Source organism: Porites lutea, chromosome 14 (assembly GCF_958299795.1).
Source record: "Porites lutea chromosome 14, jaPorLute2.1, whole genome shotgun sequence".
Lineage (NCBI taxonomy): Eukaryota > Metazoa > Cnidaria > Anthozoa > Scleractinia > Poritidae > Porites > Porites lutea.
This window is the reverse complement of record NC_133214.1, coordinates 21,928,204-21,951,088: the sequence shown is the minus strand read 5'-3', so window position 1 is coordinate 21,951,088 and position 22,885 is coordinate 21,928,204. Positions and strand designations below refer to the sequence as shown.

The following is a 22,885-nucleotide window of genomic DNA, read 5'->3' as shown; positions in this document are numbered from 1 at the left end:
GAAGTGAAATACTTTAGGTGAAGTCACACAGAGAGTAATCATAAATTCTTAATTGCTAGATTGCAGGCCTTAAAAAACTTCTCAAGGTACTTTGTCTTGCTCCTAGGATACCATTTTATTCTTTCTAATTTACTGAACTGGCGTTAAGCATACATGTACATATTGTAGCAATTTTTGCAGCATTTAGCTAAGCACACTTTACAACACCAAACAATGAAGTTGAAGGAATACTTGTAAAACAGTCTTCAGCTTATTTGAAGAAACTCTCAAGTGAGAGTGACTGTGACATTTCTATGATCATTTTATTCCACTTTACACTCAGCGTAACTGATAAATTTCTACGAATGTGTACACAGTTGTCAAGGCTACTGCTTATGGTCCACTTTCAACTGACTTTACTTCAGATGGAAGTGGAGAGCACTTCCTTCCATTCCGCCCTTCCACAAATGTGATGTAGTTAATGTATCTGACAAAGAAAACAGAGAAAAAGGTACATGTGTATGAGCCATTTTTTTCAAGCAAGGTAGCTAATTATTGTTGATTATGCTAGCATAATTTTTTTTCTTTGATCCAAAATGTTGAGTAGTGTGTAACTGTTATTGAGAGGGATCTCCTAAATGGTTGACCTTAAGGTTGAAAGCCCTCAGTCTGTATGCTCTATGGCGGCCAAAGTGAAAATTTGCTGAAAATTCTAAACTTCAATTTTGTAAAATCCTAAGAAATAAATAGCTGTACTAAGTAAAAATAATGCCAAAGAGGTTTTATTTGAAAGGCAACACCATAGGATTTCATCCACAGACTCAAAAGTTAGTACCATGGTAAGCTATGTTTAAGAGGTCTCATTTGAATAGTTATACCATTGCTCATTTTAATGTTGGAAGAATTCATTTTAAGTACATATTGTTCTATCCTTACTTGTCAAGGTAGTTGATTGTCAGTGCATCGGGATGCTTTTTAGTGAGTTTGATCCACTCGCTGCTTAAGCTGTGCCTCCAGGAATAGACCTCAACAGTCCATCCTTTTTCCAGCGCTTTCATGGCACATCCAGGGAAACTAGTGTCACATTCTGATTTGCCCTTCATTCCATCTCCTGTAGCCAGTACCAATACACCAGGAGGGAGCTCACACAAGGCCTGTGGTTCACAAAAAAACATCAAGTTACATCTTTGTTCATAACTAGTCAGTAACCTTGTATGCATGTTGATAAAGCTTGTCAAAAAATCTGGCCGTGCTTCAAGTGATCACCATTCAGTCTCAAGGGGTTGGGGCTACTCTACTGGCAGTGAATGTTTATAATGGTGTTTGCCATCCAGTTGGGGTCAGGATTTTGGAACTACTAATCTAGAACATCTTTGAGACTTTGCCATGTATGGGGCATATTGATTTGAAATGCACATTAGTTTCCATAAGGAAGATTTATAGTAAGATTTTTGTCACCTTATAAATCCAAAGGTGAAGGCTTTCATCTACTCTTTGCTCATCCTTCCCTCTTCTCTCTTCCAGATCAACAATGTATCCCAAGCGTCTGATCATAAAATGCAAACAAATAATAATTATATTATGCTAAGAAACATGAAACAATAGATGGCGGGAACCACTGTGGTGTGGGAGTATTGGACTGTGTAAATGAGCTGGAGAATCTTTCTTCATAATTTATGTGACATAGGCAGTCACAGTCATGTCATCTGAAGCTACTTTTTGAAGTTTAACAGTATCATTGCTATTTGTTTACAGTAATATTAGCCCTATTTAATCAATAACTGAAATCTGCCTTGATCTACCTGTAAACTTCCCACACATGTTCTGTTGCTGGAGGGCTAGAGCCACCTGCAAACCCTCTGGTCTTTGTTCTCTCCTTTTCAAGAATCCTAACCAAATTTTGCAACTTAACGCGCACATGTCGCTTGCGGTCTCCTGTGTTGATCATACTGGCACATTCTTGAGCCCCAATATAAATATTGCTGTTGTCAATGGCAACCACCATTCCAAATAAGGAGTGTGTTTTAGAGTCTTTTGGAACTTCCTTATCAGAATATTGAGACTCAGATGTTGATGTAGAGGGTGGAGCACCTTCGTTAGAGGCATCTAAACATTCTAAAGTTTGGTTTTTGTATGTGTGAAGTGCAGGTGTTGTCAGAGTGTTATCTGATAATGTACAGTATGTTAAACTTGTTGTTTTATCACGGAATTGGACATGATCCTTGTCTACGCCATTCTGTAATTCTTGTTTGTTCTCGCTTCTGTTGAAGTCATTCAAAGGGGATGCTCCTCCTTCCAGTTTTCCAGTCTGGGTGTATTCTTCACATGTTGCATCCAGTTGTTCTCTCGACACATGGAATGATTGTTGTTCTTTAGGAGGGAGCCTGTCACTTTCACAGGTTGAATTAATTGAATAGAACCTTGGTAAAATCAAGTCTTTGATCACCAGACAGTTTTGTTGCCTGGCATTTTCTTCATTAGGTGGTATTTCCAGGTAATGTGACTCCACACTGTCCACATTAGAAGCTTTTGGCAAATGAGAAGTGCTCTCCAAACTGCACCAAAGATGATTGCCAGGTGGCTGATGTTTTAGAATTGCATCATATTCATCTTTGGTTGCTTCTGTCTGAAACTGCGGCAGTTCAAAGGCTGATTCCCCAGACAGGTCTACCGATTGCAGATACCTTATGTAAATGAAAATAAAACATCAAACTTGCTATAACTGTGGTAACTCTAATCGTAGCATTTGCTTAATGAGGTTTTTTTTTACTATAACTACTAGAATCCTTCAATCTGTTGTGTTTTTGATGAAATAAGGTCTGTTATATAATTTGTTGCTTGCTTGTTTGGTTTCTTTTTCTTTACAGTCCTTTGCTAATAATTTAGTGGGTACACTGCATTGTTAAATAAAGTATTTAACAAAGAATTACCTCCATATAAGAACAAATGAAATGGCCAACACTCCTGCTATCATTCCAAGTATGAACGTGTATGTAGGTACAACAATGACCTTGAATATTGTCACACCAGACTGAATCACTGTAGTGGTGTTGTCTCCTGAAATTATAAATTAATAATATTATTTTTATTCATTAATACCAATATCACAGATCTTGTCTAAAGCAGGCTTTGAGAATGAACGCAGCACATATGTTATTGAACTTTTACAACCTCTTAAAGGGGATTGGAGAGACTTGAAAATAAGAAAGTGGTGGACTTTTAACTTACCGTCTCTCAAAGTCATGACAAGAGCAGGTCTTGAGAAAGGAGAACAAGCTCCAGGGGATACCCCACATGCCCTCAATTTGACTTCGTACCCTGACCAAGGTTTCAGACGCTTGGCAATGTACATGACATCCACTCCCGAATACTCCAGCTCAGTGTCTATGAACAGTTCATAGTGATCAATCTCTACTTTGTTGGAGTGCACTCGGCACCATGTGATCCGTATCTCCGTTGAACTGATAGCTGTGACATTTGGTACAACTGGTCTTTCTGGAGACTTGACCCCTACAGTTGCACAGATCACAGTATAAGACAATGTCTTGAAATAAAGGATTTCTTAAGTATTCAGTTAGTTTGGCACTAGTTGCAGGTATAGATAGAGAGTGATGAAACAACAAAACATACACTAAACAGCACGGCCGAGCTGTTCAAAGCTGGGTTAAGATAACCCAGGGTTAGTACGAAATTTGAATTCAGATATGACAGCTTAAAAAATAAATTCAGTTTAATTCTTTTTGTCAACAAGTTGATAATTGGATGCTCTAAAAAATAACAGAGAAAATTATCTGAGAAAATGCTTTTGACCAAAAGAAAAGAAACTCAGGTTAAATCTAACCCTTGGTTAAGCGCTAATCGGCCTTTGAACAACTGGGCCCAGGAACATATCACAATCTTTCACCAGCCTTATTCCCATTTCATTCCTCTCCCATCCTCTGGTGTGCGAGAGAGGATAGACAGCAGAGATACACTGGGGACGAGGTTGACTTTTTTTTACATAAATATTACATAACCCACACATAGTCGTTTATGCAAGACAGGTTGGTAAACCTGTGCTAAAACGACTTTAGCCCTCCTTCAATGTGACTATTTTTGGGTCAAGAAATGGAAAGTAACGCAACAACACTGACACAGACAAAAAACCGTGCCAACTCAGGGCAAAGATCGGTTGAAACGAACAACATTTTCAAGATTATCTGATGAAATTTTTGGTTAAGTTAAAACCCATATTTTCTTGAGGAGCAAGTTTAATCTGTTGAGATCAATCTTTTATCAGAGAATTCGATTCCTCCTTTTTATTGTCTCACTCGGTCCATTGTTTGATAGAGGAATCTCGGAATCTCTTCCGGGGGCAAAGCTGTTTAACAGCGCGTGACGTTAATATTTTGTGTGGGTTTAAAGAAGTAGAAAACTGTAAGAGGAAAGGTTACATGTAATTTACCTTAAACCGAATCGGAAAATTCACTTAGCTATGATATCACTTTGAACTGGTAAAAGCTTTGAAGTCTAGAAAACGATGTTGGGAAGATACCCGCTGAAATGTCCAGAGTCTAAAATACCCCAATTTTCGTCCGTGATTATTAAATCATTTTCACCAGACTATAGGCGGCGTGTGCTTAAAATGTGCTCAAAAATCAATAGCTAAGTCAAAACAATACGTGTTCTTCTCACCTGCAGTATAATCTACCTCTGATAGTAGAAAGACGAAAATAAAAGCCAATACAATCATGCCCGACCAGACGTGCGATAACTCTCCTATACACACACCTCAGAGAAGTCCGTGGTTTAGAATAACGCCTTGCTTTATGCTATAAGCACTTTAAACGTTTGTCCTCGTCCATAGAGTTCAAAGTCAGAACAAGCATTATCGAAATGTTTGTTTCCAGCAACACAGAATTAATAGTTTTATACGTGATGGTCGCATGATATCGCTATGCCATATTTGTTTGGTAGAGTATTCACTATTTGCGTACCCCAGGGGTGGTTCGTAAGGTCTCCTGATCTTTGCCAGCCAATAGTATTCTTCGACGCGAGACAGTCATTCCTCGGTTTCGGGTATCACTCGAAGATTGAAGAAAAGACAAAAAAAAAAAATTAATCAAATATTAATTACTTTTTGGAAGCTTGACAGATTTCCGTTCGTGGTAAAGATCTATAAATCTCTAAAGTTTCCGTTGCTTGTGTAAAAGGAACCTTTTTCAAAGCACGTCTACGTCACTCTGAAAAACTTATGCAACTCAAGCAAATGAAAATAATTTTCCCCGGAATTTTCCAACATAAAATGACACAACAATCATTTTTTAAAAACCACTTTTGAAAGAAACTAATAAATATGCAGATGTCAATGCAATGCTGAACAATGGTCAACCGTTCCTTAGTTTTTCAACTTCGAGTGGCTTATCGTTTTCCGATCAGGTGTGCGTTTTTCAAAACTGTCAATTTTCTCACCTATTTTTGAACGATCCTACAGAGTTTTTGTACAAAGTGGGCCTACATCATACCTCTCGATATTGTAACGCTTTTTAATTTTCCATCAGAAATTTATGGAAAATCTCATTTCTGCTACAAATGATCCTCGTGCACTATAGAAGTAGTTTTTTGTTTGGGGGGGGGGGGGGAGGGGAGGGGGTGTAACCGGAGATCAGGCCCAATTCCATGCGTTCTCTCTTACGTAGTCGCTTACTTCGAGTCGTTTTTACTCCCTCAATAACGTGAGACGTAAGTTTCGTTACTGAGGGAGTACTATCGAATCGAAGTAATCGTCTGTAATTCAGGCTAATTTGGTATTCATTTGCTCTCTTAAATATATAGAAACGAGATGGCTTCAGGTTGTATTTCGGACTCGCTATCACACTCCAGGTCTTTTGGGGAGTTTAAGTTTACTCAAGGTTAAGGCTCGCTGATCTGTTTTTATTTCAAGAAGTGTTTTCATAGTACAAGTTTTGAAATGTGTTCAAAGTTAACACCATATTATGATTTGACGGATGAGGAGGGTCGAGGGAGGAATGTCAAGAACATTATATTCGTTTGGAAAGAATTATGTTCAAAGTACACATGATCGAGATCTCAGAACTTTGATTTTGTTGAACAGAGACGGGAAAGCTATCATCAAGTTTAATATTCAAGATTGGGTTTCCTTTGGCCACTTGCTGAACATTGTATGACGTAACTATTGATTTAATCTGTCGCAAACTCTTTCAGGACCACGAGCTCACAACGGCAACGTACTTAGAAATATATAATTCAGCAGTTTATTAATTACTTAGAAATCGTTCCCAGTTGTTCATTTTTTATTCTTATTTACTATACTGTAATGCACTAGCAAATGGACTTTACACTTTCACAGTTAAAGCTTCGTGATAAGAGTTAGCTGTATTATATTTAAACTTTGAGGTCTACAAATGTCAAACAAAAGCTCCGTTTTACACTGTTTCTGTTTCACCGTTTACGACAGAAATAACAAAATGTGGCTTCTTCCGGTTTGGTCACGCGAGGGATGAAGGACACAGGCAACCCAAGCTCACTGTGAAAGTAGTGAATAAGTAATTAAAAGTTGCAGAGTAATGACAAAGGAAACATTTGACGCAGGACTCGTGTCATTTCAGGACTCAGCTTACGGGCTTCCTTGAGAGCAATATATATTTGCTAGAGTGAGAGAGTGGTTGAGAAAATGACCCACCAGATGAGGATAAGCACGAGCGAGCCTAGCCTGTGAGCAAGCTCTCATATTTGGGCGAGAGAAGCGAGCCACGCGAGCGAGCAGCGAAGCCGCCCCCGCTTGCTTTCGCGTCTTCTCTCGCGTGCCTTTCGTGCGTCTACTTTTCACGATATTCCCAAGATGGAGAGCTTGCTCGCAGGCTAGAGCGAGCCGGGTCACCCCTTTCCCTCTTATTTTTTGCGCTTTGCTCAGACCACCGAGGTCTAAGCACACGCGTTTTATTTCCTATGCTTTGCACGAGATATGGCTAGAAACAGGTCGATAGCCAGCTACAGGGAACGAACGTGCACAGCTTTGACGGCAGAACCTAGGAACATATCCTCGTACTCCTCCTCCTCATCCTTATCATCATCGTAGTCGTCATCATCAGCGTCACAGAGCATCATCATCGTCATTATCGTCACCACCATTATTATCACAATCATTCCAATTATCATCATCATCATCATCAACAACAACCTCTTCGTCATCCTTTAGCGTTCATCGCAATGCTTGGCACCACTGTCTCCCAACACCGTGCGCTTCTGCATGGCGGACATGAGATAACTATCTTTCATCATCACATAAGTGAGTGATATCTGGCTCGACAGTAAATAATGTAGCCAAATCTTGACTGCCGTCTCAGTCTGAAACAAATTACGCAAAAAAGTCAGGTAATTGTAACATGAAACGCTCTGTCTATCTTTTCCATTTGTTTTTGCTTTTTTGCAGCACAGTATTTCAATGTTCAGAGGCTGTCAGAGTTGAAGATGTCTTCAGTTAATAACTGATCTGACGGCAATTCCTATCAAATATTACAAATGACTCATCATTTCAGCCCCTGACATTCTAGGCCTCTTTGTGTCGAAAGAGGCTGGGGAAAGGAAAAAAGCGCGCTGAGGAGGATGGGAAGGGGGAAGAGAGGAAGCAAGGCAGGCATGCCCCGCGCGCTTGCTATTTTTATTGGGATATATATACCGGGATACCTAGCGGGAACCTCTGAGAGGATTCTAACTACTTAAATTACAACAACGACGTCTTCTCAGTCATGTTACCCTAAGTGTCTGAAAAAATAACGAAAATAACCAAAAAAAAAAAATTAACAAACCAACAAACAACTAAAACAAAATCACTGCCCTCAGCGAACATTTTCTTACCTCAGACAGAAGTAGACATATTTGACGTCATCACTACAACGTAGCCTTAACAAGAGTGAGGTAATGCACCAAGTGGAATCTGCAGTTTTGAAGAATAAAAAGGAGTAGCTAAGATTAGAAACTGGACAGAGGTGTAGACATATCCACTAAAACGTTTAAAGAAACGACCCAAAACAGTGCGAAATATTTGTAGAGGCAAACAACCCAATCTCCAAGTTGACAGCCGTGAAATCACGTGCATGTACCCTATTGCACAGCTTATTTTAAACGAAGGTTTTATTACAGGCTGTCAGAGTTGAGGATGTCTTCAGTCAATAACTGATCTGACGGCAATTCCTATCAAATATTATAATGACTCATCATTTCAGCCTCTGAGAACTACTGGTAAATGCACAAAAGTCACACGAAAATTTGGTGTTTAAATAAATTGTACTCTTACCATAAGACCTAGTCTCCTTCGCAGCCGTTATTAGGGTCGTCACTCGTCACGCAACGCTCCTTCCCACTAAATGGTCTCCTTGGCAGCCGTTGTTAGGGTCGTCACTCGTCACGCAACGCTCATCCCCACTAACGGCCGTTAGTGGGGAGGAGCGTTGCGTGACGAGTGACGACCCTAATAACGGCTGCGAAGGAGACTACATAAGACCAAGTTTTGCCTTGCTTGCCATCCTTATCCGATTCTGACTGAAAAATAACAAAACAGTGGTCTGAGGATTAGCTTGAATTTCATTCAAAAAACTGAACTCAAGGTCAAGAAAGTGATTACATACCGTGTAAGCGTAAGACTCTCGGAAGACGTAAATAAAAGAAATGCTGGTATCTGTAAAGGCCGGTCAGTAATGCAAAAGTAAATGGTCACAAGCTGTTTGGGTTAGTTTGTAATTCTGAAGATCAGAAGGAAGGGGTATTCGGAGGCAGTAAGAAGCGGGGAGGGGTGGGGTGCATTGGTAGGGGGTTCCAGGACTCTATAAAGTGTTAATTTCCATTTTTACTTTCATAGTTCCACCTTTGTCCTACTTCCTACTTCTTTTTCAGTTTCACTGCAAAAAAGGTCTCTGGTTTGGTTTTTCACTCATAGCCCCCCCTCACAACTATGTCCATAATTGGTGCTTAGCACCCAGCTTCTCTTTCGTGCCTTTTGATGTCTCCTGCCCATTTGATCCGTCTCCCCTCATCACTTTTATATCACGACTATTCAAGTAATAGATAAGAAAATAGAACACAATTCATTTGCTGTGAAATATCTGGGGAATGCTGACTGGTAGCGGATCTCCTTTTCTCTTAAGGTGAAAAAGCTGCGCAACAAGCAAAAAAGAGCCAAAATTAAAACCAATATAACAACTATTTTATTCTGTAAAACGTAATTACAGTGAGTGGTGTGTCTGCATTCGCATGAATTTATACATTTAACTTTCCTCCTCAGATTCCACATCATCCTCATCGTAATCATCAACATCATTATCATTTCCTGCTTCAGTCTCGTCCTCACTTTCTTCTTTGGATTCTGATTCTGAGGCGTCTCCGTCATCAAGATCCTCTTCCCAATTTTCCTACAAAAGAGAAACAGTTTTAATGTTATTAAAACGACCCTGATGTTCTTACCGTCTTCTTTGCCTAGAAAAGGGACGTTCAGATGCGACGACGGCGAAGCCAACGAGAACGTCAAGAAAGCAATAGGTTTGATCAGTAAAACAACAACTTTGCACGTGCAGCACACTTTTCGTACTTTCTTTGTCGTCGATGCACTACTACGACGTGACATTCGCACGACTCCGACGTGACATTCGCACGACTACGACGTGACATTCCCTCATGCGACGTGTTAAGGAGGACGTTAACACACCACGACAGATTCCTCTATCTCCCTCTAAACTTGGGTGCAGACAGCAGTCCCTAAGAATTCAAATCCAGGGGAAGTCACCTACATTTGAGATTTTACGCGAGTTGTAATAATTGTGAGAGAGTTTTAAAAAAGCAAAGTCTTTTAAATAGTGACGTTCTCGCTGCTGTCGCCGTTGTCGTTGCTAAAGCTCCCTAGTAACTGCACGGGACAGCTACTATAAAACTATTATTTTTATACGGTCTTGCCAGTGTCATAGTTACAGAAAATAAGTAAGAACATACATCGGATTCTGAGTCTTCGGCCTCAATAGGTACAAGTGGTTCCTCATCGGAGTCTATAAGGATAGAGAAAGAAAAATGGCAAAAAAGATATGTGTTACAATGATTTAACATAGCAGAAACAGTTAATATCATAATGAAAAATACACCTGGTTTGCTACACAGTTATAATATTATCTGTTTTAGGAGGAAAAAAGTGTTTTGCTGAGTTTTCTGTAATGCATCAGTGTAAGACTCTGGAAAGCTGCTCACCGACCTTCCCTAACCCGACATTAATATTTATTTCTCACACAGAGCAAAATGTTAGATTAGGGGAGGGGTAGGTGGGTGGCTTCCTTGAATTTTATACTGGGCACACTCTTTTGTGTTAATCACTGTAGATGTTTGCATTGTGAGGGCCTTCTTGGGTTAATTTTTGCTGGGTATGTGCCGCTGGCCTATCAAAGCCTCTACCCCACAATTATAGACCCCACCTTAGTCACTTTTGGGCAAATGTAGCCTGAATTTTCTAACCCCAAAATCCCGAAAATGTGCGACCTCATTCTAGTAACTCTATTGACTATGCAACACCATTATAGTCAATCCAGTCATGAAAATGTGACCCCATCCAGCGGCACATCCCCATAAGCGTATCGTTAGGACGTACCCCCCTCCCCTCCCCCTTCCGGGATGTTGAATGACCTATACCTAGCGTTAACAGAAAATTACCTAGAATATCATATAGACAAGAACTAATGAAGATAAATGAGGCCTTTGGGCTGAAAACATTTTGGTATTTATCACTATTTCAGACCTTCCTCCTGATAGACAACTGATGGCCCAGGAATTGTATCATCTGCAGTGTTATAGCTCTGGGAATCCACCTACAAACAAAAAAATATTAAAAAAATATTGGACCAAGGGAAACAGAAAATCTTAATATAAATAGGTGCAAAGCTCGTTTCCAAGAGACTGTCAGAGTTGAAGGTGTCTTCAGTTAATAACTGATCTGACGGCAATTCCTATCAAATATTATAATGACTCATCACACAATCTTTGGAAACATGCACACAGAGGAACGTGGTGCAGAAATATTAAGAGGATAACTCCTTATACTGGGCATTTATCAATTTTAAGGGATGTAAGAAACCCCACCAACAGTACCATGGAGCAAAGAACAGAAACCAGTGATGCGGTCAACCTTTAATATTGGTGGTATGAAAAATAACGCAACATGGACCAACAGTTATTGGCACAAAATTAAAGTGGTGTCTCCCCACCAGGCAAGGTTAAGCTATTTTTATATATACAGCAATGAAAAGAGAACTGTGTTGAAACCTCCTATTTAAGACTGTGACACATTCAGTACAAAAAAAATTGGATCAATATAGGGTTCTGAGAAACTGCCCACCTACCCCTCCCCTAAGCCAACATTTTGCCCTAAGTAAGAGGTAACTGTTAATGTTAGCTTAGGGGAGGGGTAGGTGGGCAGTTTCCAGTAACCTAAATTGATTAAAAAAATTCTTAGAGTATGAGCCTTGGCACAGGAGGATGAACTGGAGGGTTAACCCTTTAAGTGCCAATAGTGACCAAGATCAATTTTCGCCTAACAATATCCATACATTGTCAACAGATAAGTTCTGAGAATTAAGAAAATGATCACCCAAGTAAAAATGCCTTGATCTTTTATCAAATTCTCTCAACTAATTCTTTATGGAAATGTATGGAGATCAGTTTGGAGAATTTGCATGTGGTTACTAAGGCTTAAAGGGTTAAAGCCATACCTGTGATAGCATCAAATCCAAACGACCTTGCAGTTTGCACAGTTTACCGTAAGTGCTCACACGTGACTCCATCATGGCGTATAGTCCACCAAGGGTCTTCACCAGGTCTGGGACCTTAATACAAAAAAGCAGAAAAAATATTACATTATTATTAACAGTCTAAGTGTATGTGATGTGGTTCATTTTCATCCTTGGTTGCAATTTTATGTCCCCACATAATCAATATAATGCACTCTTTGACATCAAAGAGATAACATCTTACCGTCATTAAATAAGCCATATGAGTACTTAAAATTTGTTTGATCCATAGCACCAATTGTGCTCCTCTAGAAAAAAATAATGAAAAAAGCTGGATAAGTATACTTGACCACCATAAGACAAGACTTCTATGGTAAGTTCTGAAGATACCGGTACACTAAATAGTGAACGGATGATTAGGTTAATAGCCTGGAAACAGCCAAATTTTCATGGCAGCAGTATTGGTTTCACTGCCAAATGCCAAAGTGGAACCAGTAGCTATAGTGGCAATGCAAAGTGTTGGCCGTTTTCTCAGGCAACTAAATTTAAAATAATGAAGGAATGCACAGATGGGTTTAGAGGGACTAAGTTATTTAAGATTTTGTGTTAAATTCTCCCTTCACCTCACAAGCAAGCATGAGGCTATTTAAAATGGAGACTCTAGCAATACTTACCTCCAAGGCATGGCTTCAATCTTGTGAACAAGCTGCAAAAATAAATAAAAAACAAACAAATAAATGAGTCCATCAACTCTGCACTGCTACAATCTTGTCACATTTCCCTACAACAGAACATAGGGGATCTGACAAAACAGTGAATAATAAAAAATGTCCAACAAACCTCTGTCAAGAATGGAACAGTGAGTGTGACTGGAAGTCCTTTAATTGTATTTTTCATAACGGTTTCCTTTTTTCCCCCTTGCCATAAAACATCCTGTAATAACAAAGAACAGTTGACCAGGCATACATTATAAGAGGCCTTCTAGAATAGTCAATGATTCATTTACCTCGAATAAGCATCCAGTGTCTGGTCAAAAGGGGTGGGGGGGGGGGGGGGGAGGGGAGAGGGCACTTATTTAATAAAGGGCTCTTGATCAGGAGAGGAGCAATCTCCACGTTCTCTCTTTAATAACGTGAAACTTTCTTTTGGCTAGATCTTTATAATAGAACTCTGCCAGCACATGCAGATGATTGAACTGGAGCTGACTTGATGGAAAAAAAACTGCTCCAGTAATATTGCTGGCCAATTTTCACTTTCAAACAATTATAGCAGTGAGAAAAAAGAGAAATTTTCTTGTGGTATCTTAATTTACTGTTTAAGAAAGCAAGGAGGGAGAGGGGTGCTTATGTGCTAGTTTGGCCAAGCAGGAAGGGTGTTTTGTTTGGGAAGCGCACTTATTACAGTATGGGTGGCCCTTACTGAAGGAGATTAGTATTCTTGCAGTGTATTATCATACTTACCTCCAGTAGATTGTTATCTTGACTATGAAGAGCCTGTATTAACATCTGCACTAATGAATCAGCTGTCGGGGGACCACTTGCTTTTCTTCTAAAAAGAATAGGATACATTGTTTGGATACTCAACTGAAGGAGTTTTTAAAGACTATTGGGACCATTACTAGGTTGGATGAACAGAGTTTAAAAGCTTACAGACCCTGTCCATGTACTTTCAAGCTGGTAAAATTTGTTTTTGAACCATGATATCCACTTAGGTTCGACAATTCTTGGCAGGGTCACTGCAACAGTACATGGCACCAATATTACTGTGGGCCTGTAATAGTCCCTCCCCCCATGAGAGATAGACTACCACACCAGGGACTAAATCCCCTACTCTTTACAAACAGTGTACATGGGTTCCTTAACGTCCCACAGAATTTATAGGTGCAAGGGTTGTGACACAGGGCCTATGCTTTATCAGCAAATGTCATTACAAAGGCAGCACTTTCTCCTCAGTTATTTGAAGACCCACAACTTAGACCCTAAGCCGGGGGTTTCAACTGGTGGCCTCTCGCTTGGCAGACCAGCACTTATCCAACTGAGCTAATCTGGCATAGGTTGTATTATGAACTGGTTTAATATTTTAAGACTAGGGCAATTTTTTAATTTTACTCAGTTTCTCTTCAGTTGTCTAAGAAACTGCTATAACTAAGTTCTGGTGTAAACATTACAAACAAAAAATCCCATAGAAATACAATCCATGTAGTCCAACTGGTGAAGAATAAAATAATAATGCCTATAACATCATTATGACATTGTAGTCTCCATGCAGTACCTTTGTGTGTCAGCAGATGCTGTGTTTATTGCTTTTAACCTCTCCTCTATGCTCTGTAGATAATAACAACAATGATTTTGTTACTTAAATCCTTTACTTCCCAATAAGTAAGTAAGTAACAACTTTATTTAATGAGGATAGCACATGACAGTAAAAACTGATGAACTAGTGGCCCTCGAATAGTGACCAAAATCAAATTTCTCCTAACAATATCCACAAATCGTTTAGAGAAAAGGTTATAAGAATTGAATAAAAGGAAATGTATGGAAACTGGTCTGGTCTGAAAAATGATGAAGTGGCGTGCATGGGAGATAAACTAGTTTCTCACTACAAAAGAAAACAGATAAGGATGAAAACAACTATTGCTACCAATATTGCTACTGACAATAATAACCACAAAGGATAAATAAAGCCTGAGTTAAAAGTTATAAGTGGTAATTTTAATCCACTAAACTTGCCTGTTCTTCTGGTCTCACTCTTTCTTCACTTCTTTTTTTACCCTTTCCTTTTGTTCCTTTTGTTTGTCCCTCTTCAGCAGCAACAGAAGGTGTCGCTAATGCCATATTACCTGCACCAAGAGTTGTCGTTGCTTGCCGTGAATTCTGACCTTTGGTCACTTGAAGTGATTCCTGAGTTCCATTATTGAGAAGTAGGTTTGACGAGTTTTCACGCATGAGACATGTGTGCTCTTCCATTGTTGAATAGGCCTACAAGGAAAAAATGTTATTAATACTAAACTATTATCTGATTAGTATACCAGTTAAAGCTATTATGCAATAATTGCTCTTTATATTTTTACACATAAAGCTGCTACTTTTTGAGTCTGAAAATTTTAAAATCAAAGTGCTAAATACTTCTGGAGACCATCAGAACACATTTCATGACAATGCTAATAGCTATTGCTTCTAATGGTCAATTATCAATAAGCAATGACACAAGTTGATGGTTAGAGGACTATCATTAATGTTCATATAATTCTTGCTGGAGTCATTTCTCAGTTAACTCTTGTTGGCAAGGTTGTCAGCAAGTGCTGAAGTATGCCCCTTTCTTAAAGCAGGTGGCTAATTTAGCCATCTTTTATGAAAGAATCAGAGAGAAGCCAAGCAAAGACATGCAGTAGGTGTTGATTTTTGAAGGCTGCCAGCTCTTTTTGACAACCCCAGCTATTCCTTTGGCCAGGCAACTTCTTGCTTATCTTAGTTAATGATTTTGTTCAAGAATGACTTGCCTGGACGCCCATTGGGGAATTGAGCTTTAAAAGTTCCTTGCCCAGAGAGGAAAATTTACTACTCCCATTTTACCAGAAAGGACTTCTTTTGAGCCCTGTTTGGTTTAGTTGGATTAGTATGTTCACTTCTTACCAAAGTTTCAAACTGGGGTTTTACAGTCGAACCAAATGCAACTTGCACTGAAGGCTCTGCTTCCACTAACAATCGGATACACATCACGGGTATAGGTGATGGTGTTCCATCCTACCAAACAAAAACAACATAACGATAAGCATAATATAATATAAAAATCTAATGTGACTGAAAATCCTTTTCAGTTCGAACCTTTTGGTTGCAACTGTTAACAGGTATTAAAAAGGCTCAGGTAATTTGAGTATCAGCGCAGTCAGTTATGATTTCAAGTTGCTGGGTAAATGCCATTACAATAAGTGGTAGGGGGGGAAAGGGGGGGAGGGGGCAAGTGAACAGCTAGGAACTTCATTTGGTTCTATTACCCCTTCATTTCCTATGAAAGTAGTTGGGGGTCATGCTCATAGTAGTGGGAGAAAATCCCTGGTCTCCTTAGTCCCAAGAGTGACTAAAGTAAATTTTCTCCCAACAGTGTAAATACATAATCAAGAGAAAATGCTATGAGAATTAATGAAATGATCACCTGATGGGAAAGGCTTTGATCTACAAACAAATTCTCTTAACCAGTTCTTTAAGGAAATGTATGGAGCTCAGTCTGGAGAATGTGTATTTGCAGAGTGGTGGAGTGGTCAGTGAGCTGGACTCGCAATCAGGTACTCCTGGGTTTGAGTCCCGCTCTGGCCACTCGCTGGATTTGTTCTTGGTTGTCCCAAGTTCAAATCCTCTGCCTTGCTTGTAAACTGCCAACTGGTTGACTCCTGCCAGTTGGGGTTTTTAATCCTGTTACCTTGTATTTGTATTTTTTGTTTCGAAGTATTTAAATGGAGTGCCTCAGTGTTATCTAAGCTGGATAAGCTAAGTGCACTTTCCACTATAAACAAACCTTTATGGAACCCTGTCTCATCAACCATGTGTAAGAACTGAAGATGCAGAGCATGGGTTCAACGAAAATAAATAAAATCAAGAAATGAATTACTTTTTTTAAATACCTCTTTCTCAGAACTGGTTAGCTGAATAGTTCTCGTTGGTCTTAGGGGCTTTTTAACACCCCTGAAATTAAAAGAGAAAGACATATATTAAAAGGTCTACTAAATGATAAGACAGGTTAAGGAGGAGCTGAATTTATGAAGAAAAAAGAAATTAAAAAACAGTTCACAGATCAGACTTCTCTAAGTACCAGTGAATTACTGAGCAAAGGTTTAGTTCTTTTCACACCAAAATGCAATGAAGCATTTTGTCAGGAGTGTGGCTCTACCAGCCATGGTCATGAAAAACTGATTCATAGGAAGGATATATAAGCAACTCACCCATTTAGTGAATATTCGAAAACATGTATTTGTCCATCTTTTGAGAGTACAGCAATGTGAACAGGCTGAAAGAAAAAAATCAACACTGTATTTTATGTTTGTTATCCACAGACATGTCCTGGTATTACCCAGAGGCCAATGGTGTCTTACTGTTGGCATTAGGCAACGAGGGAATCTTATCTTTTGCACGGAACTTATATGGTAGGCACCAAGAAATTATGGATTTAGAGCTTGAGGCGCCATACACTGTACAGTTTTTCTCAGTCAACTTTTTATAATGCTGATCAATGTGACATAAATGATATCTCATGCTATATCAAAACTCTCTGATTTCTTCACCCTTTCCCAAACTAGCCTGCTTAAAATTCACTCCCCTTCACAACGGCACATACATGTACCTTTATAGCCCATATATTGCAGTTCCCCTTGCCCCTTATGGAGATCAATCGCACCAACATTAGTAGATACTTTTTTTTACCTTGTCTTGATTGCTGTGACGTATGACATCAACTACAATGGGTTCATCTGTGAGAGAAAGCGAAACTAACGCATTTTTGTTATGAGCTTCCAAGTTAACATACCTGCAAGAAAATACAAATTTTACTTGATGATTATTCTTTAAATAATAACACTTTACTGAATTTTATACCAGACTATCAAGATTCAAATAAAAAATACTGAATTATTATCATGATCATTCCCACTAATTTGACCTTCAGCTGTTCAAAATGGAGTACAAATAGTATGAATTGCTTTGAAAAAACTTACCAGACATTCACAAGTCTGTCCTGTTCTGCTCCGGAAATGAAATAATTACCACTGATTCCATTACTAGGAATGTGGTTGGCGTTTGTGTCATGTGACAAGGAACTTGGTATAAATGAGAGATATGTCACTGGCGTTGCGTGACCTGTAAATTTCTTCAGACCGGAAAGAAATAAAAGACACTTACAGTCTCACCTAATTTTAGTTTGTTAAAATAAAACTTTTAGGCACAAAATTTAAAGGATACAGTTGACTGATTTGTTTCTTGTTACTATGACCACAGTCAGATAAATTAGTTTCTGGCCTCTAACAGTGTTCAGCCTTTACCTCATTATTAAATTCTCTTCCCTAGTGAGTGCCACTTATTCTCCCCTAAGATCTGGCAAAAAACATTGTGACTTCAAATGAAGTAATCCACTATTATGCAATTTGATTGTATCAGCCATAAAATCCCCTTTACAGGTGTGGACAACGTAGGTAAAATAATTATTGGTGAATACCACGTTCTTTGCCCAAGAGTCATTGCCATCATCTCATATATATTGCACTTTATCCTTGCCATTCATTTTATATTTCTTACCCTTAGATTTTCTTTTGTCTCTAAATCCCATAATTTAATGCTTCTGCCAGCAGAGAGCAGTGTATCTCCCTTGGGACCAAGTTCAATGCACCTCACTCCATGTTTGTCAGCTTTCCACTTACTACAGAAGACAAAGCGCAAGTTCATAAACAAGTTTGTTATTAACTTTAGAGAAGGGGCGTCACCAGCCAGGCCCTCTTATTTTGCAGACACAAAATGAGGCCCTGCCAGCTCCCCTGAGCAAAATTCCTACACTCTTTCCAAGACTTGACTTTACTAACACTGTAGCCGGGGTACATTTGATGACCAGCCACTGCTCACAGAGGTCCAGTTTTTTTTCCCAAGAAATCATTTCGGGGATGAGAACTGGCCCAATTCCTGAACAGTGGCTAGTAATATTGAAACGAAAAGCAACCTAAAAAATGAAGCATAAATAAATAAGGAAGGCATCAAAGGTACACATGAACTCAAGAGAGGGACTTATTATTATTAATACAGTGAGCTCAGACCCTTAAAATAAAATATTATGATAATAGGAATCTTACCATTTTCTCCGGCCATTTTCTGTGTTCCATTCTATTATATGTTTATCATTTGAACAAGAATATAATGTGCTGTCATCTTCACTCCAACACACACCATTTACTCTGTTGTCATGACCACCTTCCTGAAAGATAATAAAAAAATGTTGACTTACAATGTATACACAGATCTACATACATGTCATGCTTTACAAGACTGTAAAGCGCCTCCTTGAACATAGGATAAGAGTGCTATAGAAATAAAGTTATTATTATTATTATTAATTGCCCCCTTTCTTCATCCCTTTTAGTGCGACCCTCATCATCAACCAGCATAGTGGTACAAATGACATATCACAGCCACTGGAATTAAGAGGGGTGCAATCTGTTGGTCACATTCTGTCTGGCCTCCACAAGATTTTGCAAATTTTGGGGCAGAAATGGATTAGACACGAGAAAAAAAAGAGATTCTTACTAGTCTCTGGTTCACTTCTCCAGCAGCAATGTTATATACAAAAATATCCCCTGATGATGTTCCAAGAGCTATGGAATCAACAACTGAATCTGTCATATTTTTTGCAGTCTTTTGTTTCTTCCTTCTTTGAACAACCTAACAAATAACAAAAATGCTTTATTTTAGCAACTTTCTGCAGTAGACCTCTCCTCGTAACACATTCGCACTTCTTTTCAGGTGTGAGAAATTGGCCTATGAGATCCAATTTTTGGATCTGCAGGTACAAGTGTTAGTCTCATGAATAAGGCATGGGTGTTAGCAGGTACACACGCAGTGAAGTTCTTCGTGACTGGGATTGTTTTTTTGATGCAGTTAAACCCCGCTTTACAGACACCAGCATAACATGGACACCTCATTATAATAGACAGTTTGCAATGTCCCTGAGGAAAGAAAGCCCTTACATTTTCTCTACATTCAACCTGCTTAATATGGACACCATGTTAATACGGACACTTCCTATGGCCTCCTCAGTGTCCACATCAACAGGGTGTCTGTATTAAGCAGGTTGAATTTACAGAAAATGCAGGGCTTTCTTCCGCCAGGGACAAAGCAAACGGTACGTAATAATGAGGTGCTTGAATTATGTGGGTTTTTGTAAAGCAGGATTTGACTGTATAACAAGCATACAGAGGCAGATCCAGACCTTTAGATAAGGGGGGCCTGGTCTCAAAAAGATTTATTCTAGGACCATCAGGCCTCAGTTTGGTCTAAAAATAAGAGCGGGGGGGGGGGGGGGGGGGTTGCTCTTTCCCTGGATCCACCACTTGCATACATTCTACCAAGTATCTGGTCATTTCATTCCACGGTCACTTTGTTCCAAGTCATTATTGTCCCATGACATTGCCACATCACATGGGGGTCTTTATTATGGAACTTTACAGTGCATCTTTTTATTGACCATTATTTGAAAAAGTTCATTATTGAGATTCCGCTGTCTATACATACAGTCTGACTAATGTTTGAACACCATTTTTGTTCTCTCAGACAAATCTCACATAATTTTCATCACCTACATGTTTCTTTGTGACATGGGCCACCAAGAGCTGGTATCAAGGAAATATCCTTTCAATGAAAAGTCACCAATCAAAACTAGAGGGTCAAGGGCTTTACAGAGCTCTTACAGCAGAATTCTGTAAACGATAATTCTCTCTTTCGCAGATATTCTTAATGTTACGTTACATTTACATTAACGCATTTCCAATAAACTTAATATCGCATCTTTTCACGATTAGATGTAAAAATGATGGTCATTAAACTTAACTAATAAAATGACAAACTCCTGATGATTTATAAAATGCTTATCATCGGCAACCTTTTTTTAGCATTAACAGTACAGATAAAAACAGAGAAAGGGATTGCGCTTTTTTAGCGTGTAATAAACACTGCGTGACTTGATTGTAAATTTGCTGAAATTTGCATGCATACGCATACAGGACACCTGAAGACAACGTAGAAATCTTTTAAATAAGAAATTACGTTGCATGGAACCTTTATTCTTCAATTGTACAGCACATTGCCATGCATGCGAGCGTCGAAGCAAACGCTAAAATATCAAGTCACGCCGTAAACAAAGACGGAGTCTTTCAAAACCAGAAATTACAAAATGCAGCTTAACAATCTCACTGGATGTTGGCGGGTTAGGGAATTTCTTCAAAACTAACGGATTTAAACCAAACATTGGTGAAAGAAATGTTATGCCTGACTCTAACAAAGGTTGAGCACTATATTTTACGCTTTGTCTACGCGTGAATTGTGCAGAGGAAATGACTATTTCGAGAAAACATGATCTATTTCTCCAGAGACTAAAATACTCACCGACGACCTTGAAGTTCGGCTCCAACGGAGGCATGTACAGGTCGTTGAAAGATGTGATGGCGATGTGTATTCATGCTTTAATGATCCGAAAGTACAATCCCATAACTTAAGGCGTCCATCTGGGGTTAAAAGTGCTAAAAATCGACCATTTTTATCAAAGGAACAACAACTACCTTCCATATTTCATACTCCATTTGCACGTGGGATCAGCAAATCTAGAACCCATTCCCCTTGGCAAACAATGGCAGAGAAAAGGAATGGGAATGATAAGAGATACTGGGCATGGGGATCGTTCATGGGGATCATTTTCAGAAATATTAAAGGCGAAATGCCAGTTCGGTCGAATCAGGAGCCCATGCCCATGGGTCATAGCTCCTGGTCAAATACATTACACTGACATTATACCAATTTATCACCTGGATCATGGGCTCCTGCCTGGATCAGTTAAAAAAAAAAACTGGAATACCAAAAGAAACTGACAAAGCATTTTGGGTCATTTAGACACTTTAGCGTGCCGCAAAGTGGTCGAGGTTGTCCATAGTTTGTCAGACATTTTTAGTTTTACATTTTTTTTCTCGAGACAGGAGTCCTGAAGGAGTTCTCAACGAGAAAAATTTCAAAAGTGATTGGATATCGCACCTAGTAATATTTTGATAGTCATTAATTAAGTGTTGCCAAGACTCCGTTACAACCAATGTCCGACTGCTGATATCATCAAGAGAGAAAGTCATTAAAAGGTACTTAATTCCAGACCCGGTTTTCGGAGGCCACAAAATCGCGAAAAGGGGTGAAAAGCTATGCATAGCCTCTGGCGCTTCACATCTTATATTTTTGCATCTTATATACCCGGGGAGTACCTCTCTCTTGGGGAAGAATTTCTATTAAAAAGCGGAGCTCTGGAGGAGCGCGTGAGTACCATAAAAAACCATGATAACCTGTCGCGTAGAAATTTTGGTACAGCGTGCGTGTCACTGTCGACCCTATCCATGTCCAATGTGAAATATTAAACACCCTCGAAGCCCTCGAAGTTACACGACCAGGGTACACGACCCTGTACACTTGCACTTTACTGCCGCATTTTGGCGGGAAATCATGTAGGCGACCCGCGTTTTCGGCGGGAAATAGCAGTGACCAACGGCACTTTCAAAATAGCCGAAAACAGGAGCCCATTTGCCGAAAACAAGAAATCAAAAAGTGCAATGAATCAAGAGGAATCAGCTGAGCTCTCCGAAATTTTAATCCAGGTACAAACTTAGTCTCAGGGAAGTTGTCTGTCTTATTAGAGAGATTTATAGTCACGTTTACGGCAAACAGCAAACTTGAATTTGTATCTCGCGTGAACTAGTTTTCAGTTCGCTTATCGTTTACAGTTGATAAAACTCTTCATTTGAAAGGCTTGTTCAGTTGACCAAACTACTTAATTAATCTTATTTTGGCAGTACAATGCACTTGCAGTCGAGCTTATTTTCACGCGGAGTTTTGCTTGGTTTCTACGATTTTTTCCATTCAATCATCGGTGGTCTTCCTTAACTTCTTTACTTCTTATTTTTGCAAATATTGAGTGCCAAGGCTTTGACCACAAAGTACGCATTGAATTCTGCAAAGCTGATACATGCATACATACATACATACATAGTTTACTTGGTAACGCAGGTTATAGAATACGCAAGACTGAAGTCCTGATGTGGACCTGCCTATCTACTTGTTAAAAACTAAAGTATATACATGTGAATAAATAGAAAATCAACAGAATTTAAATAATAAATAATAATAACAATACAAATATAAATAAGATTAATAAAGAAATTCCTCATTCCTATTTCTTATCATGGAACATTCCTTATTATAGCTGATAGAATTAATTAAGTCCTTGCTAGATCTAAGTCTTTTTTTAAAACATTCTAAGCTAGAAGACTTTTTGATCGAGTCAGGAAGTGAGTTCCAAGCAATGGCAGCTCTATGCTTAAAAGTCAGCCTGCCAATTTCTGATTTAGGACTTGGAAATTCAATATTCAT

At 39.1% G+C, this 22,885-nt stretch overlaps 2 protein-coding genes across 3 annotated transcripts; both read right to left on the bottom strand.

The window, feature by feature from the left end:
- Positions 1-90: 90 nt before the first annotated feature.
- On the bottom strand, positions 91-4,957 carry LOC140924204 (uncharacterized). The gene is made up of 7 exons (XM_073374240.1): positions 4,654-4,957; positions 3,208-3,489; positions 2,910-3,036; positions 1,782-2,663; positions 1,438-1,525; positions 916-1,133; positions 91-466 (listed from the first exon to the last, which is right to left on the bottom strand). Exons 1-7 carry the CDS (start codon positions 4,709-4,711, stop codon positions 373-375), a joined length of 1,749 nt encoding a protein of 582 aa, XP_073230341.1. The 5' UTR covers positions 4,712-4,957; the 3' UTR covers positions 91-372.
- A 4,202-nt stretch (positions 4,958-9,159) lies between these two features.
- LOC140924109 (WD repeat-containing protein 43-like) lies at positions 9,160-21,064 on the bottom strand. Of its 2 annotated transcripts, none has more exons than XM_073374125.1 (19): positions 20,870-21,064; positions 19,016-19,150; positions 18,565-18,686; positions 18,020-18,140; positions 17,443-17,594; positions 17,153-17,255; positions 16,675-16,739; positions 16,357-16,417; positions 15,371-15,481; positions 14,468-14,716; positions 14,010-14,062; positions 13,199-13,286; positions 12,579-12,671; positions 12,413-12,444; positions 11,983-12,046; positions 11,721-11,834; positions 10,751-10,820; positions 9,961-10,013; positions 9,160-9,386 (listed from the first exon to the last, which is right to left on the bottom strand). In XM_073374125.1, the coding sequence occupies exons 1-19, from the start codon at positions 21,047-21,049 to the stop codon at positions 9,243-9,245; spliced, it is 2,010 nt and encodes a 669-aa protein (XP_073230226.1). In that variant the 5' UTR covers positions 21,050-21,064; the 3' UTR covers positions 9,160-9,242. The 2 variants fall into 2 exon arrangements, with proteins under 2 accessions (XP_073230226.1, XP_073230227.1); XM_073374126.1 differs by having other exon boundaries at positions 13,199-13,283.
- Positions 21,065-22,885: the final 1,821 nt, after the last annotated feature.